The 15,582-nt window shown below is 33.1% G+C and overlaps 1 protein-coding gene across 1 annotated transcript in view; it reads right to left on the bottom strand.

The window, feature by feature from the left end:
- The window catches only part of Myo81F (unconventional myosin 81F), a 41,650-nt gene that overhangs the window by 11,789 nt on the left and 14,279 nt on the right, over positions 1 to 15,582 (bottom strand). Inside the window, exons 3-4 of the mRNA XM_018519912.1 lie at positions 12,642 to 12,704; positions 1,522 to 1,774 (exon numbers count right to left, since the gene is read on the bottom strand). Of these exons, the coding sequence (XP_018375414.1) occupies positions 1,522 to 1,774; positions 12,642 to 12,704 (316 nt within the window). The remainder of the gene's footprint in view (positions 1 to 1,521; positions 1,775 to 12,641; positions 12,705 to 15,582) is intronic.

Raw genomic sequence — 15,582 nt, forward strand, 5'->3', positions numbered from 1 at the left:
AGCATTTAGTATGGTTGATTGAATTTCCTAATGATCACTGAAGGCATAAATTAGCGCTCAATGACTTCGTTCACTACATAAAATTTACGTATCGATAGCATTCTAAGGTTAAGAATAGTTTAAAAGTTTAAAAGTTTTACAATATTACTGCGTTAAAGACAATTTTTTAAATTCTTTTATAATGCATTTTTAAGAAGAAATATATTTGTTAAAAATATATGCAGGATAGGAGGAGCGAGATCTTTCCAAGTTCATTTAAATGCAAAGCATGGATGAAATTCTGTGACGAAGATAAATGAGAATAAGCTAGATTTAAAAAAGAAATCATTATCTCTCTCTCATGCAGGTGAATGAACGACGCTGTCTGATGTGTTTTATTCATAAAATCTTTTTGCCTCGTGACCCACTTCATTTCCCTTCGTCACTGCATTTAACATCTGAGTTGTTCGCACCTAGACTACGATTAATGAATCGCGCTTGTTTACTTCTGAACGCACGATTAGGATCCACTTTATCGTCTCCGTTTATCTCCGCTTCAGTTGAAACGCCGATTCTTTAACAGTCTATTATCGTAATCCAATTCTGACGAAGATAAGTTGTTTCTAGAGATACTCAATTCATTTTTAGCCTATCGTTCCTTTTCTGACATCTAACATCAGTTCTATACCGAATATTAAATTCTGACGTATTTTCGCGGGTTGCGACTTATACATAGATTCCTCGACCTTGAGATCAATTTTATCAGAAATATCGACGACAGAATTATCCAATTTAAAAAACAAATTTAAAAAATCTCCAATTTTATGATACAACATATTTTTAGCATCAGATATCTACAATCTAATAATATAAGTTTAAGATTAACGTATATTTAATTATAATCACTATTCGTGAGTCTAGTAGACCCGGGTATTTTCTTTAATTATACGTTGTAAAAAATTGTTTGTAACAAATATTTTTCATAATCTTGCATAATTTTAAATTATATAATACAATTTCTCAAACTTTTATTTTCGAAATGTTACAATTATTAACTAAGTTCATTAATTGTGCTGACCTGGTCAAAAAAATCGATCATATAGATCAATATGATCAACAAGCTTTAAAAAATAAGAAGTAAATAATTTTTTCACAAAAGATATTACATTAACAAACAAAGTTATCAAATATCGAAGAAAATAGTTTTTAAATAAAATTAGTAAGAAAGTTAATTATATTTTGGGTTAGACTCTAGAACAGACTATATAGGATTATAAACTACTTTATAATCAATCTAATCATATCATTCAAGTTTTGTTACAGCGATTGAGGAGATTTCATTATCGGACTTGCTATTAGATTAATTTAATCTGATTAAACGGCAAAATTCATTCCAATGATTTGAGCCAAAACAAAAAATTTCAATTAGCCGATATTTTCTGACAAACTTGTGTAGAAAATAGGAGAGAGATGTTCGGAAAATACATAATCACGAAATTGCGAGCGCGATTTGGAGCCTGGATGTAATTAATGGATAATTACCAAATGCCTCGAGGATGGTGTTGGCCTCTAGAATTTGCTGTTCCACCCACGTATCGACGTTGCTGGTAACCGAGCACAGGTACTGTAGGATGAACTTGGTGGTTTCGGTCTTGCCAGCGCCGCTCTCTCCCGATATCACACAGGACTGGTTGCTCACGGTATCCTGCAAGGACTTGTACGCCGCCTCCGCCAGGGCGAACACGTGTGGCTCCAAGGCGCCCATCTTCTGGTCGTGGTATCGATTCACGTACTCCTGCGAAAAGACGAGGAAGACGCCCTTTTCGATGAAACGGGTTCCGGTCGTTAACGAGGTGCCGCCGCTCCTCTTTGCTACAACCTCGCGAGAATGGATGGTCTTAAAAGCCTCGATTCGCGAACAGCATTCTTGCCCCAAAAACGAAAAGTGAACTTGGTCTATTGTACTAAAATGGAGAGAGCTTTATGAAGAGCTCACGGACGCAGATAAAAGGCTGACGGATGCTCCAAAGAAAGTCAGCAAAATTTAAGCTGCGTTAATTCTCACATTAAAAGTTTGTGTAAAGTCTTTATATATTTTTGGCGAAATACAGAATAATTTCATACAGCAAGATATTTTACGTTACATAAAATGTTCATTCTTTCTAAAAAATATAAGATACAATCTTTTGTAACAATCTTTTGTATAAAATGTTAACATTTACGTATATATTCTTCTTGAGAAAGAATTCTTTTATATTTATTTTTAAACATTACGTATGTTTTTTATTGCTGCACTTTATTGCTAAACTAATACACACACAGAAAAAATACTATTCTTAAATCAACCATAATATACTCATATAAAAAATATTATAATTTTGCTTCAAAGATATCAATTGATTTGATTAAATTTGTTTTTTTGACAAATTTTTATATTACTTTGCACTTAATTCAAGACTTGCTCTCAGTTAAAAATCTTATATCAATACAAATTCAAGACTAAAATTTTTAAAGCAAGATTACAATATTTTTGCTTATATATGAGTATATTATGGTTGATTTAAGAATAGTCTTTTTTTCTGTGCACAGTGCAATAAGTTGAAATGAAACAAATACACATATACCGGTTCAGAGTGCAGCAATAAAAAACAGACCTATTGTTTCATTTTAAAGAATATCTTTTTCAAAATAAATGCCATGTTTCATAAACATTGCAGTTGGCTTCATCGGGGCAATCTGACACTTCACAAAACGTTGACATTTAATGATGTATCATTAAATGTCAACGTTTTGTCAAGACATGGAGATAATCCGCAAATCGTGTAGCTTTTTTAATATTTTTTAATGTTTTTAAATCGCATTGTTTACCTAAAAACCTTGTATCACAGTTCGGCCACAAGCGATTTTGTCAAAAGGTACTTCTTTACGAAAGAGAAAAGGATATACCCAGTGAGAAATGACAATGAAATCGATGTCAAATCAACATCGATTAGACGTCGATTTGATGATTTCGATTCGATGTCGATTCCATTATCATTTCTCACTACGTGTAATTTCTTCCTGTGTATACATTATCTCATTCAAACTTACACTTGTGTGTTTCATTCTATAATCTTAATTAAAATCATTCATATAGTCCAATATTTATAGACCAATACTCGTAGACAGTTCTTATTTTAAGATTTTAAGTAATGTATCTCAAGATGCTAATATTGCTCTGTGATTGGCTTATGATATTTTAATACAATCTTAAATATAAGATCCGACTATAAATATTGCCTATATAAAGTGAAACAGTTTACGTTAAAGTGAGAGTATATTACAGGGAGAAATTATGTGTATCTTCCTCTCTCGTAGGATTTTGACAAAATTGCTCATGCCTTGTTATAGAGTCACTATTTATATTACAGTGATGATTAGATATGACGTAACATAAAGTGTAAAAGGGCGTGCCAGGAATTTTTTTCATAAGTTGCCTTCAGCATGAGTGAAGAGAATATAGCCACATCAAGACCTTCGTGCGCGATAACGCCGCGATAATCCCGGATAATCCGACCGGAGGTTTGAAAATGTGAGCACGAATGTACCGCATCAACCCCGGTAACCCGATTAATCAGCGACGACACCCGATAGGCGCGTGCACCTTCCGACGATGACCGAGTTCCACCGTGGCCCTCTTCGTTCAGCCTTCTCCCCCGGGACGCAGGTATATACACGAGCACACAAGCTCTGCAAAACGCCGCTCTCCGCCTGGGTTGTCGCTCTCGGCCGTTAGTCTCGTAGCCGAAGTAGTGCAACCCAGTTTCGCGCCGGGCCGCCCGCGCCGCCGAGCATCAGACAGCGAGAATGCGCCTCGACGCCCGTTACAAATGGATGAAATGCACTCGGCTGGAATTGCCGCCGTGTGATAACAGGAAAATACATAGTGCCGTGACAAAACGACCTACCAAACCACTCGATGACAGAAAGACTATTTTTAGTAGAAATCGACTCGTAGAAATCGACCAAGGCGCGACTTAATAAATTATTTCTAGCTCCGTAGAAGTAATATTACAAATTTTATTACAGCTACGGCAATTCCTCCAGCACTTCAACTTTATTTCTTAACAAAAAATCAATTTTGAGAGCTGATAACATTATGAAGACCTTTATTAAGTTACCATCTTCACACGACAAAAAAACAAACATATGTACACTGAAAGAGTACACTATAATTCTTAATTAAATCTTCTGAAAGAATTTTATTTTATTGTACTTACTTTTTTATTTTAAAAGGAAATATTATTAGATTAACGTGAGACGCGCTGTGTTTCAATTCCTGATAAACGTCTATTAAATTAAAATCAAGACTAGGTTAGCATCTAAGCAATACCTAATTCCGGAAAACAAATATATCACATAAATTGCTATCTTAACAAATGCATAATTACAAACATTCAAATCCAATTCAAATAGATCTTTAAGTACTAATTAGAATTCTTTTTTTGTCTAATATTTTAAGTAAAAAAATTAATCAATGTAATTACGTTATTAACTTAAAAGCTAAGTTTAATTTGTGCTGTTTACATATTTATATGGTAGATCAATAATTTTAATAAATTGACGTTCTAAATATTAATGTTGCTACAGAATGATTTAAGATGCTTCAATGTAATCTTAAAAAGTTATTTTGGAAGGAAATTATCTCAAGGTACATTTGTAGAGCATGGGTTGCCCGAGATAAACCGAGCGTAGACGGAAAGCCTTAAGAAAACAAGCTGGGATATAAAAATAAGTGTGAAAGGACGCCTTCCAAGTAACGCTCCGGAAGTTTCGACACTTCTCGTTGCTTCTTTTTGAAAAAAATCGACTGCATCCATATATAAATATATGTCGCATTATATAATACTGCGCTGTTCAACATCGTATCTTCACAGTCCCTCTAATATATTAACGTATTTTCACAATAACGTATCTTAACGTATCTTCACATTCCTCTAAACTGCTTAATGTTTGAACTTTATAATTGGCTTCTAGAGTTCCAGAGCATTTAAACATCCAAATAAATAATTTTAATATTTACAAATAGATACCATTTTTATGTCCAATATTTATTCAAAATGTTTCACAGATAATTCGTATTTTTAGATTAAAATACCTGCATTTATTTTTACTTTAAATGTTCGTGTTTGTCAGCTGTACTAATTATCGTTATTTGTTCATAATTTAAACGCACTAAATAATGTACATATATCAATACATATATCCGTAATTAGATTTTGGAACTGAATACAAAGTATTTATAATTACAATTTTATCATTTATAACGAATTTATCCTGTTCCTGTGACATGTAGGAATGCTATAATAAATAACGAAGCAATAACAAAGTAATTTTGTAAATAGTAACTATATCTACAGTACTACATTTAAAATTGTAAATCATTTGCATTACCCCATTTAAATGAAATTAAACAGCGTAAAGTAATAAGATTAAATAAATGAAGTCATCTCTCTCTCTTGTTCACGATTAATTGCATCTGTTAAATATCTTGGATGAAAATACCAATTTTTATCTCGAAAGTGATAAAAATTGGTATTTTCATCCAATTTCCATTGCTAAAATTGGTGTTGTTTTTTTTCAATTAGTTTAAGCTTCCCGCTGTTACACGGCATCATCAACACCGGTGGTGTTGCAAAGGGATGTCGATTCCTCGTTCCATTTCGTTAGTGGGTCACGTCCATCGATCAGTATCGTCTGTGAGGGAATTGAACACGTGTCATCGTGCTCCGATAGAAACTCGCACAATGATTTTTCATCCCGCTTTCGTTACACAAATCGTGCTACAGCGAGTGTTAAACTCGCGACGAAATACATGGACGATTGATTAACGTCAATTTCCGTTTATCCCGGTATAGAGTCGGAGGGACTATTTGCGATCTCCCTTTATGAAGAAATGTTTGCAATAAATGAGAATTCCGAGATCCGAGTCTGGAGATCGGAAACGAATCGACCTATTTGTGATGTTAACCTCCTCGATTACCGCAAGCGCTGATTGGTTATTAAACCATCACCGTGATATTCGGAACATCCAATCGATTGGTTCAAATCGAATTACGGTTATCCAATATATTAAGCAATCTCGTGAAAAATTGTCAATTTTTCCCTTACATTTATTATTATTATTTTATATACATCGCGAAGAATAAAATATCGCAAATAATTTTCAATTTTGATAAAAAAAAAGGAAAAGATGTAGATATTTGTATGGAATCTTGTATGAAATGGTTATTATCTAGTAAATAAATAATAATTCGCGTAATTGTCTTCTAATAGTAAAATAATTGATTTAAGAGCCGATAAAAGTTTCACACAAGTCTCCTGTACTTCTCGGCCATTAATACCGGCAAATATTTGAACGACTTGATTGTGGGTTTACTGTGAAAGTAGCAATCATTTACCTCGACAACAATCCGAGTATATTTGCTTACTTATCGATCAACAAAACGATATTATACATCGCTACTCTATAAATTCTTTGGAATGAAAGCTCCTTCTAAAGAGTGAAAATTGAGCCAGTCTTAACAAAGAGTGGCTCAATTTTCAATTCGTTAAGAGTGTGAGATTTCACTCTTCACAAAGTTAGATTTACTCTTCAGAGAGACATGTGTCAGATGAATGTATATAAGAGTGCGGTGTCGAATTATTCGTAGCTTGTAAGTACAAAAAATGAACGCATGGGATTAATGAGTAAATTAAAAAATTGGATTAGGGTAAACTCGGTTATGATGTTATTTAAAATGCAAAAAACATATATTTATTCTTGTTACTTTTTAATATTTGGGATATTACTTTCACTGTAGCTTAAAGTAACAAATACTATCGAAATTAAAGAGAAAATGCTTAACAGAACTTTAATTTTATCAAAATATTACAAAGTATGCATTGGCCAACTTATCTGATTTTTAGGAAAAAGATGGCCATGATATTAAGAAAGATAGCCATTTATAGATAGTATTTATAAATAAATAGTAAAAATAAAAGTATTAATTATAGGTCACATTGCAATTTATATACCTTTATTGTGTATGTAATTTCCGTGAAAGTGTAAGCCAACTAAAGTCTACCACCAGGTGATATTCGTGTAATCAAATCTTTATTGTATTTACAATCATGATTGTAAATACAATAAAGATTTGATTACACGAATATCACCTGGTGGTAGACTTGAGTTGGCTTACACTTTCACGGAATTTATATACACGAGTCGATATACTGAATGATTGTGTATGTAATGTTGATTATGGCAGCTTAACTGTAATTTATTAGACATTATAACAGTTTTTAGCAGACACGTGCAAAACTTTGCAGATAGTCGAAAGAAAAAATATTAGATAATATTTATAATATTGTTATTTTTAACACAGTGTACTCATATGAACTGTAAATATTGATTGTCTTTAAGAATAACTATAAAAATGCACTATTTATCAATTATTAGAGAAATTATGGCCTATGGCTATCTTTTTCGTATGGCCATAATACCCTAGTTTACCCTACTTAATTAAGGCTGCTATTTTTTTGCTACTCTTTTATATAAAAAGAGTGACTTTTTCTCTCTCGGATGTTTTTATAAACATCTAATGACAAGGGTATATCAAAATAATCTAATACATGTTTAACATTCTAAAACACTATATGTCGTTCATTTGCTGCAACACAACTCAAAAATTGTTATTATTTTAGTTGCTTGCAAAAAAGAGTGGAAACGTAAAGACAAAAAGATATAAAACATACTTTTATTTCTTTATAATCAGTTATTACATCAAAATTACATTTTAAATATTACAAAATTTTAATGATTTAACATATTAAACTTTATTTTTGAAAAACTTTTATTTTTTATTTTAATTAATTTTCTTCGTCGATAATTTTAAGAAAGGCTTTTCACGTGACTAGCTTGGAAAATCTATTTTCTCGAAATAGGGGTCAGATTTATCACGGATTTGAATAACGCGAATGTATATCTGCAGTTTCCCGTATGTTGCTACTCGTTGGTAATTCAATCGCGATTCGCACGTGGATCATCGTGATCGCTCTGGCGAGGATCCAGCAAGAGTATCCGGTAGAAATGTGCGGAATTGGCGGCTCCCGAGGCGACCACGCCGAGTCCCGAATCCGATCCGCATGCTTCGGCGCGATCAATAACGCGGGGCGTGCACCACCACTGCGTGCCACCCTCTTCCTTCTAGTCCCGGCAGGAGTCCTCGGTCGGCGGTACCCCAGCTGACCTTCGCAAATCACGCATGATACGGTAGCACGCAAATTTTCACAAGTGTGTGCACGAGGTTAACGTACCGCAGTCACGTGAATTTACCTCAACAATCGGTTTTCTTTTTGTTTCGCACAAATTGGTTCTCGCACGGATTGCGCCATACGCGATAATAGTTTCCAAATTATTATGTTTCCAGAAAGTATAATTTAGACACTAAAATAAATTGCTAAAAACGTGGCAATGAAAACACCGTCGACGTCTTCCTATCAAAATTTTATTGCAACTTGTCGGTTTGAGGGAGGCTCGAAAACTTTTTTGAACATCGGGAGAATATACGGTACCTCTCCCCCCTTTTATTAAAAAATCCCCTGCTCAAAGGTTGCGTACATTGTAGAGGGAGTAGCAAGGAAAATGCAATAAAATGTATAAGCCTTTAGAGAGCCAGCTCGTTCCCAAACACGAGACAAAGTAAATTTTATCGCTGCACTCTAACTCCGGCGATTCTCACCGTCCAATTCAATTTACGGTCGCATGCATCGCCGCTCGACGCTTTCCGTGTCGTATAAACGCGCGGCTGCACAGAATAATATTTGAAGAATTCTTTCAAAAATTTGAAGAGGCCTCTATCATTTGTTAGCTTAATATAAAACCTTTCACGTGGCGGGATCTATAGGGCTTTTTTCTCGTTTCGTTGAAAAGAAGTATCAAAACTATACTCGCAAAAAAACTAGTCTTCGCCTAAGTACATAGTTTAGTAATAACAGTTTGATAATAATATAATATGACATTAATATAGTAATATAAAATAATAATATCAAACATTTTTTTTTCAGATTGTTAACAGTTTTACTGATTTCTTATTAAAAGTAGTTGAAGCATTATGTTTCAACTTTACAGAAATGTAAAAGTTTTTTGACTGTTAAGTTTAATACAACAAAAGATAAAATCCATGAGCATAAAAAGAATCAATACGTTTAAATATCAAAGTAAAACTTTTAAAAATTTATCTAAAGTTAAAAGAAATTTAAAAATTGAATGAAATTTATACGCCACTTTGACAAACTAAAAATAAAGCTGCCAAAAGAATAGTTTTAATAAAAATGAACTGAAAATTCCGATGAAATTTCCCGAGAAATTTAAAGAATTTACCAGATTTTGTTCAAATAGTAAGCTCTGAATTTTTTAGATTCTCAATTTAGCGTTAAATTTTTACGAAATTTATTGTCTCTGCAACAATAAATTCTTTTCCTCTCTCCATTCTGGATCTGCTCGGAATTGCTATTCGGTACCCAGAAATAATTCGTCCCTGAGACACATTCGAGACATATAATTATTGACGATGAGTCTGCGACATGCAAGGGAGCGAAGCCGTCGCGCACCACGTGCACCCGAAAATAGCTGCACCGGTAGCGGGAAAAGGAAACTGCACTGCTCTATATTATCGAGTATATGCACTTAGCGTTTCGCCCGATAAATGGCGAACGAGTAGAAATTTATCTCGTTCACCCTCGATCGCAAATGTCAGCAAGAGCTCGTCGATAAAGGTCTCGCGACACATTTCTGCACGAATGAATCAAGTCTGTGTATATATAAGCATCCCAATTAACGTAATTGTTAACATTATCGTCCTGTCAAGAACTAAGTCGAGCGTGCTATCGCTCGAGTTTCGTTCCATCAACGTGACCTAGAAAAACCGTCGTCGAAGAAGAGTAACGTTCGCCGTTTCGCGAGTTATCTCGAGGCATTATAAGCACGTTGCGGCTTCCGTTTCCTGTTTTCAGACCGAGGGCCAATACGATAAAAGCGTCCTGCCGCGGTGCATTTTGCGGATTTGTGAAGCCAATCTCGGAAAAACTCGTCCGCCACAAGCATGATAATTTTGCACGAGTATGCAAATTGCACGTACACATGCGACGAGGAAATTCATCGTCGATTAGGGTCCGATGGGAAAGAACCTCGTAAACTCAGCCAACGATATATGTATACTTGAATACAATGTATCTTCCTTCTCGTGTATTATTTCTTACAACAGTCTGTCAATTTAAAATCAATTTTTCCATGAAAATATCAAATTTTCATTGAGAATATCGAAGTTGTAATTTTACAGCTACGAATAATTGAAAAACGAATGTTTTTACAAAAATTTAGCGACCTAAGTTTCAGATCATTATGTTCTTCAATTAATTTTAGATGGAGTCCGTTTTAATATGATTTTAAGAGAACTTTTTAAAAGAAGAAACTTTAGAAAATTTATAATTAGAAACTTAATTAGAAAATATAATAATAAATGAGGACGTTTGGAAAATCTTTGTAGTAATTCTGTTAAAATGGAAATTTCATTTTTGCGAATATACAATAGTTTCTACTATTCTTTTTCAAGAATTTCGTTCGAGTTCACACGTAGTGAAAAATTATGACAAGTCACGTTCAATCCTTTCAAATTCTCCATTAAATTTAATTTAATGGAGAACCACACGTTGCGCCTACTTTTTGCTCTGTTTGATATTTACATTATTTGCAAATGTATAGTTGAATGACCTGAACGTAATTAGTATCTTTATCACAAAGTACCGACAAAGTAATGAAGTGAAAATTTCATTGAATGTTGTGTAATTTCGTTGCTAACGTCGTATTATCATACATTTGAGGCTGCTAAATGACTGCAGTTACTTCTCGTTTTCGCAATGTGCGTTGTAGCAAGAGCAGCCGCGTGTAAAAAATGCGTTCAACGAGATGTCGAAAGATCCGAGACAGCATTTTTATAGCAAATTTGATTGGACACACTACTGCGCACTGGTACATATTAAAGTCATTGAATACTGATTTAATTTCAGCGTAAAAATGAAATGCTAATAATTATAAATATATATAATTACTTATAGCTCGTAATATGTAAGAACAATAAGCAAAAGTAGAAAGTCAATGAACGAGGAATAATTTTTTAAATCAAGATAAGTAAGATTTAATTTATTATTTAATACAATAACAATAAAACTGTATGAGTTTCGAACTCACAGAGTCTCCTAAAATATCACAGCTTTTTAAAATGCTAACGTCTTGAATGATAAAACGCCCTATATATATTTTACGAAATAGACACAATAAAATTTTAACAATAATTATTGTAGATACAATAAAATGTATTGAAAATTTCGTAATTTAATAAATATTTATATTGAATAAGCATTTTTACGTCGATTTGTTTATTACGGTTTAATGTGCATCAGTGCGCATTTGTATCTCCCATCGAATTTGCTATTAATCTTTCATCTCCACCCAGAAAATCGACGTGTGTACAGCATTTCGCGGCTCTTTTTTCACCTTGCATCACAGAGCGGTGACATCGCGCATTGTGCCTGATATTTATTATTCCTTGCTGGTGTTTCCGGTTTTTGTCAGCCGCAGGAAGCACGGCGTATTCCGTACGCACAAGCGATCTATCGAGCCCACCCTATCGATCATTTCGTGCCGATGATGCTCATTCATTGTATCGGATCTGTATACCTTACTTGAATGAAAATGTTTTTTCTCCGTTCCGTATCAAAGTACATCTCGAGTAAATAATCTCTAAAAATTGCAAAAAGTATTGTATCTATACGTCACATCAATATCTAAGTTCTATTTTTAATTTTTCCTCCCATCAGACTTTTGCGTAATATTTTATATTTTAATTTTTGTAATATTTATGTAATATTTAACTTAACTCAATTCTAACGATATGTGAATAGATATTTTTAATTAAATAAGTAATTATAATTATTGTATTATAACTTACATAAATAAATAAGTCTTAATTAATAAATAAGCAATTATGATTATGATTTGTAAAGATATAAATATATTTTAATTTTAATGAAATTCCATTTATTTCATATTGCTTTCAACATGACATGATATTAAAAATAATATACTCAAAGAGAGAGAGAGAGAGAGAGAGAGAGTAATAGAATTAAAACATCAATAATGCTTTCCATTTGATAATACAAATATCATTCTAGCTTAATCACTAAAGGCCAACAAAGAATAATGCTTGTGTCAATTTGTATCATCAAATAGAAAATACTCAATAAAAATGTTTAAAAAAATGCAATATATCAAATTTCCCTTTTCCTTCCTCTTTTCTTCAAGCTCTTTTTATTTAACTCTCCGTCTGTAATCTACAAGTTCTTTGTCCAGCCCAAGTCTTTTTTACTGTTATTAAGCTTTCAAAAAAAATTTAGGGTTTCTTTTCAACGTTTCTAGTTACCAAATAGTTGTTTAACTTAAATGTTAAAACTTTTATTTAAAAATTAAAATTTGAGTTAAAAATAGGGCGAAATTTGTGAGTAAAATTTCACTTCTGCCAAACACGATCCAGATTACAAATGTAGGGTTAACATGATCTCGCTAAAATTAATTAATTACTCACATTCGTATAGAAGTCCACCTCTTTGTAAGGATTCACAGCCACCAGTATGGATCCCGTGTACGTCTGTGTAACATCCGTGTTAAGGAATATGCAGCATGAATAGCATTCAACAAACATAAATATTCGTAGTCTGTGTTGGATATTAATAACATTGTTATCACTGTTAACGTAGAAAAAGTTCCGACATTTCTCTGCCGCTGACATTTTTCCGTGTTCATAGTCATGATATCCCTTGAAATACCTATAAGTGCAATACAAGTACGTATAAGTGGGCGATAAATGGAGAGACAGAGGCACGAATCGGTCTAAAAACGTGTGACCTTTTTAACGTTCCCTCGTGTCGCGATCGCGCTTGCATTCCGAGCAAACTCTATTTTATGAAGCGCGAACGGAAAGTTGCGCCAATCCGTTTTTATTGCTCGCCCTATAAAAGAGAAAACTCTCGAAGGCGAATGAAGCGTTCAACGCCGTATATACAGAATCTATATATACAGAATTATCTAGATATGTATACACTTTTTTTTCTCTCTTTAATATTCCATGGATAATTTCGAAATAATATTTTTTTATTGATATTTTATCGCTAATATCTTAAAAAACCTTCAAATCAGAGTAGTTTGAAATTTAATTGCAAATTTGCTTGAAATTCGATTTAATCCAATTTTAGTGAATTAAGATAAAAATAAAATTCGGTTTTACTATTGATCTCTTATTTGTTGATTATATTAATTCAAGTAACATCGATGTCTCGACGCTTTCGTTAAAGAAACATGAAGTTTGAGTTGATTGAAAATACAAATTTAAAATTCAACGATTTGCCTTAGAGTCACTCTGACATATAAAATTGCGATAAAACGTTAATCTTCAACAGAAAAATAAGACAAGCTGCATGTATATAAGACGAGCTTGGAACTGCGTCGCGGAATTTTAGACTCGCGGGAATATCGTCAAAGAAATCTCTAGAGACAGAGGAAGATAGAGCGCACAACTCTGCCTGAGCTCCCTTGCATAATAACCCGAGGATGACATGCCTTCGCCGGGGGAGAGAGCTCGGTAATGACGTCACACCCGGGGCGACCTATAGGGTACGGTATGACTCATGGCTGGAACCACACCGTTAGCGAAAAGGGGGATACACCTTCATATAACCGTGCTACCCTTCGGCAACATTTGAGACGAGTTAGGGTGCTGATCTATGCCCAAAAGTTCGAAACTCATTTTAACCGATGGTAGGGTAACTATTGAATCCCCTGTCTTCCTGATTAACATTTTTTAAATGTCCAATATTTACGAGTATAAACCAAACTAATAATAAATTCATATTTCCGAAAATATCTGAAGAATATTTTCATATTATTCTTCATATTATACTTTATATTAATTTTTAAAAAACAATGAAAAGAAATGGAGGGCGGTATTCATAGTCCGTTCTTATTTTAAGACCGGTAATTAGCATCTTAAGTAATGTCTTAAGATGTTAATACGGCTCTCTGATTGGTTCATGGCATCTTAAGACTATACTTAAGTCTTAAATATAAGATCCGACTATGAATACCGCGGCCATAGAAAGAAAATTAGCTATGAATAAACTGAAGTTAGTATGCTATTTGAAAAAGTTATACTGAATATTATAATAAATAATTGTTATATATCATCACAGAGATCAGTTATCTGTGCAATTTTTTCTTTCCTACCTTTCTTTTCTCTTTTTTATACGTCAATCTTTCTTATATATGAAGACAGTTCGCTTACTTCTTTTATACTCTGTGTTTATACTTTATTTATGGCGCTTTATTACTTTATTTATACTTGTATCTTATTCTTTGTTTCGGAACAAGCCTGAATGCGTACATTGCCAACACACGTTGACGTATAGAAGCTGTCAACCCTTGTGGTGATTACAGTTTTCAGTTGGAACCTTTGGTCCAAACTCTATCGAAACCCTATTATTACTGAAAAGGATCTAACAATTTAATTAATCTCTTGGGTAACTACGTCTCATGTCACCTATCGATAACTTCTTGATTTATATGTTCTCGCTATAATAAAATCAAGTTTAATTACAAATGACATCCAAGTATTAAAAAGTTTATAATATAGGTACACTGTTAAATTTTATAGGGTCAAATTAACTCAATGTGAGTCGCTATTGCTCCTACTAAATATATCGTTATTTTTTACTAAAACGATAACTAAATTTGACACATAATGTTAAATTGATACTGTATAGTGCCAAATATAACCATTGTTTTAGTAAAAAATAATGATATTATTGAGTAGGAGCAGTGGCGACTCACGTTAAGTTAATTTGACCCTATAAAATTTAACAGTGTATATTAGACGAAGAACGGAAGGTAGTTCTATTTATTCTCAACAATTTCTAGGATAAAATGGGTAATTTGGATAGGGTAACTGAAATTTTCAAATTGCATAAAAGATTGAAGTCGCACAATATATAATTCAATCCTCGAATTTAATCAGACCACAAAACATACACTATTGGTGCAATAGCATACGTTTTGTTTAAATGAATATACTATACAATCTCAAATTTTCAAACAATTTAAAAATCTCTATTAACTTATCCAAATTATCCCGCTTTACTTTATAGAGAGTTTCAATCGATTGAAAAGTTTTCAATTTTTTCTCACAAAATTATATTATTGCTGTCGCATTCCGAAACATAGGGTTGTTATAATTAACTTCTATCATACTTTAATTCATTATCTGCGAATCACGAAATTAGTTTTCCGAAGTATTTCGTATTCTCAGAGCTCCGGTTATTAATATACCGACACATGCAAATAATTATCAAAACCAAGAACCTGGAATATTCCGTAAACCACGAATAAAAGTCCAGAATATTCTGTGATCTATAAATAACGTGTTTCTAACGAGATCTGTAAGCTGACATATCGCTGAACACACAGAAAGGGAGAAA

Source organism: Trachymyrmex cornetzi, unplaced genomic scaffold (assembly GCF_001594075.2).
Source record: "Trachymyrmex cornetzi isolate Tcor2-1 unplaced genomic scaffold, Tcor1.1 scaffold85, whole genome shotgun sequence".
Lineage (NCBI taxonomy): Eukaryota > Metazoa > Arthropoda > Insecta > Hymenoptera > Formicidae > Trachymyrmex > Trachymyrmex cornetzi.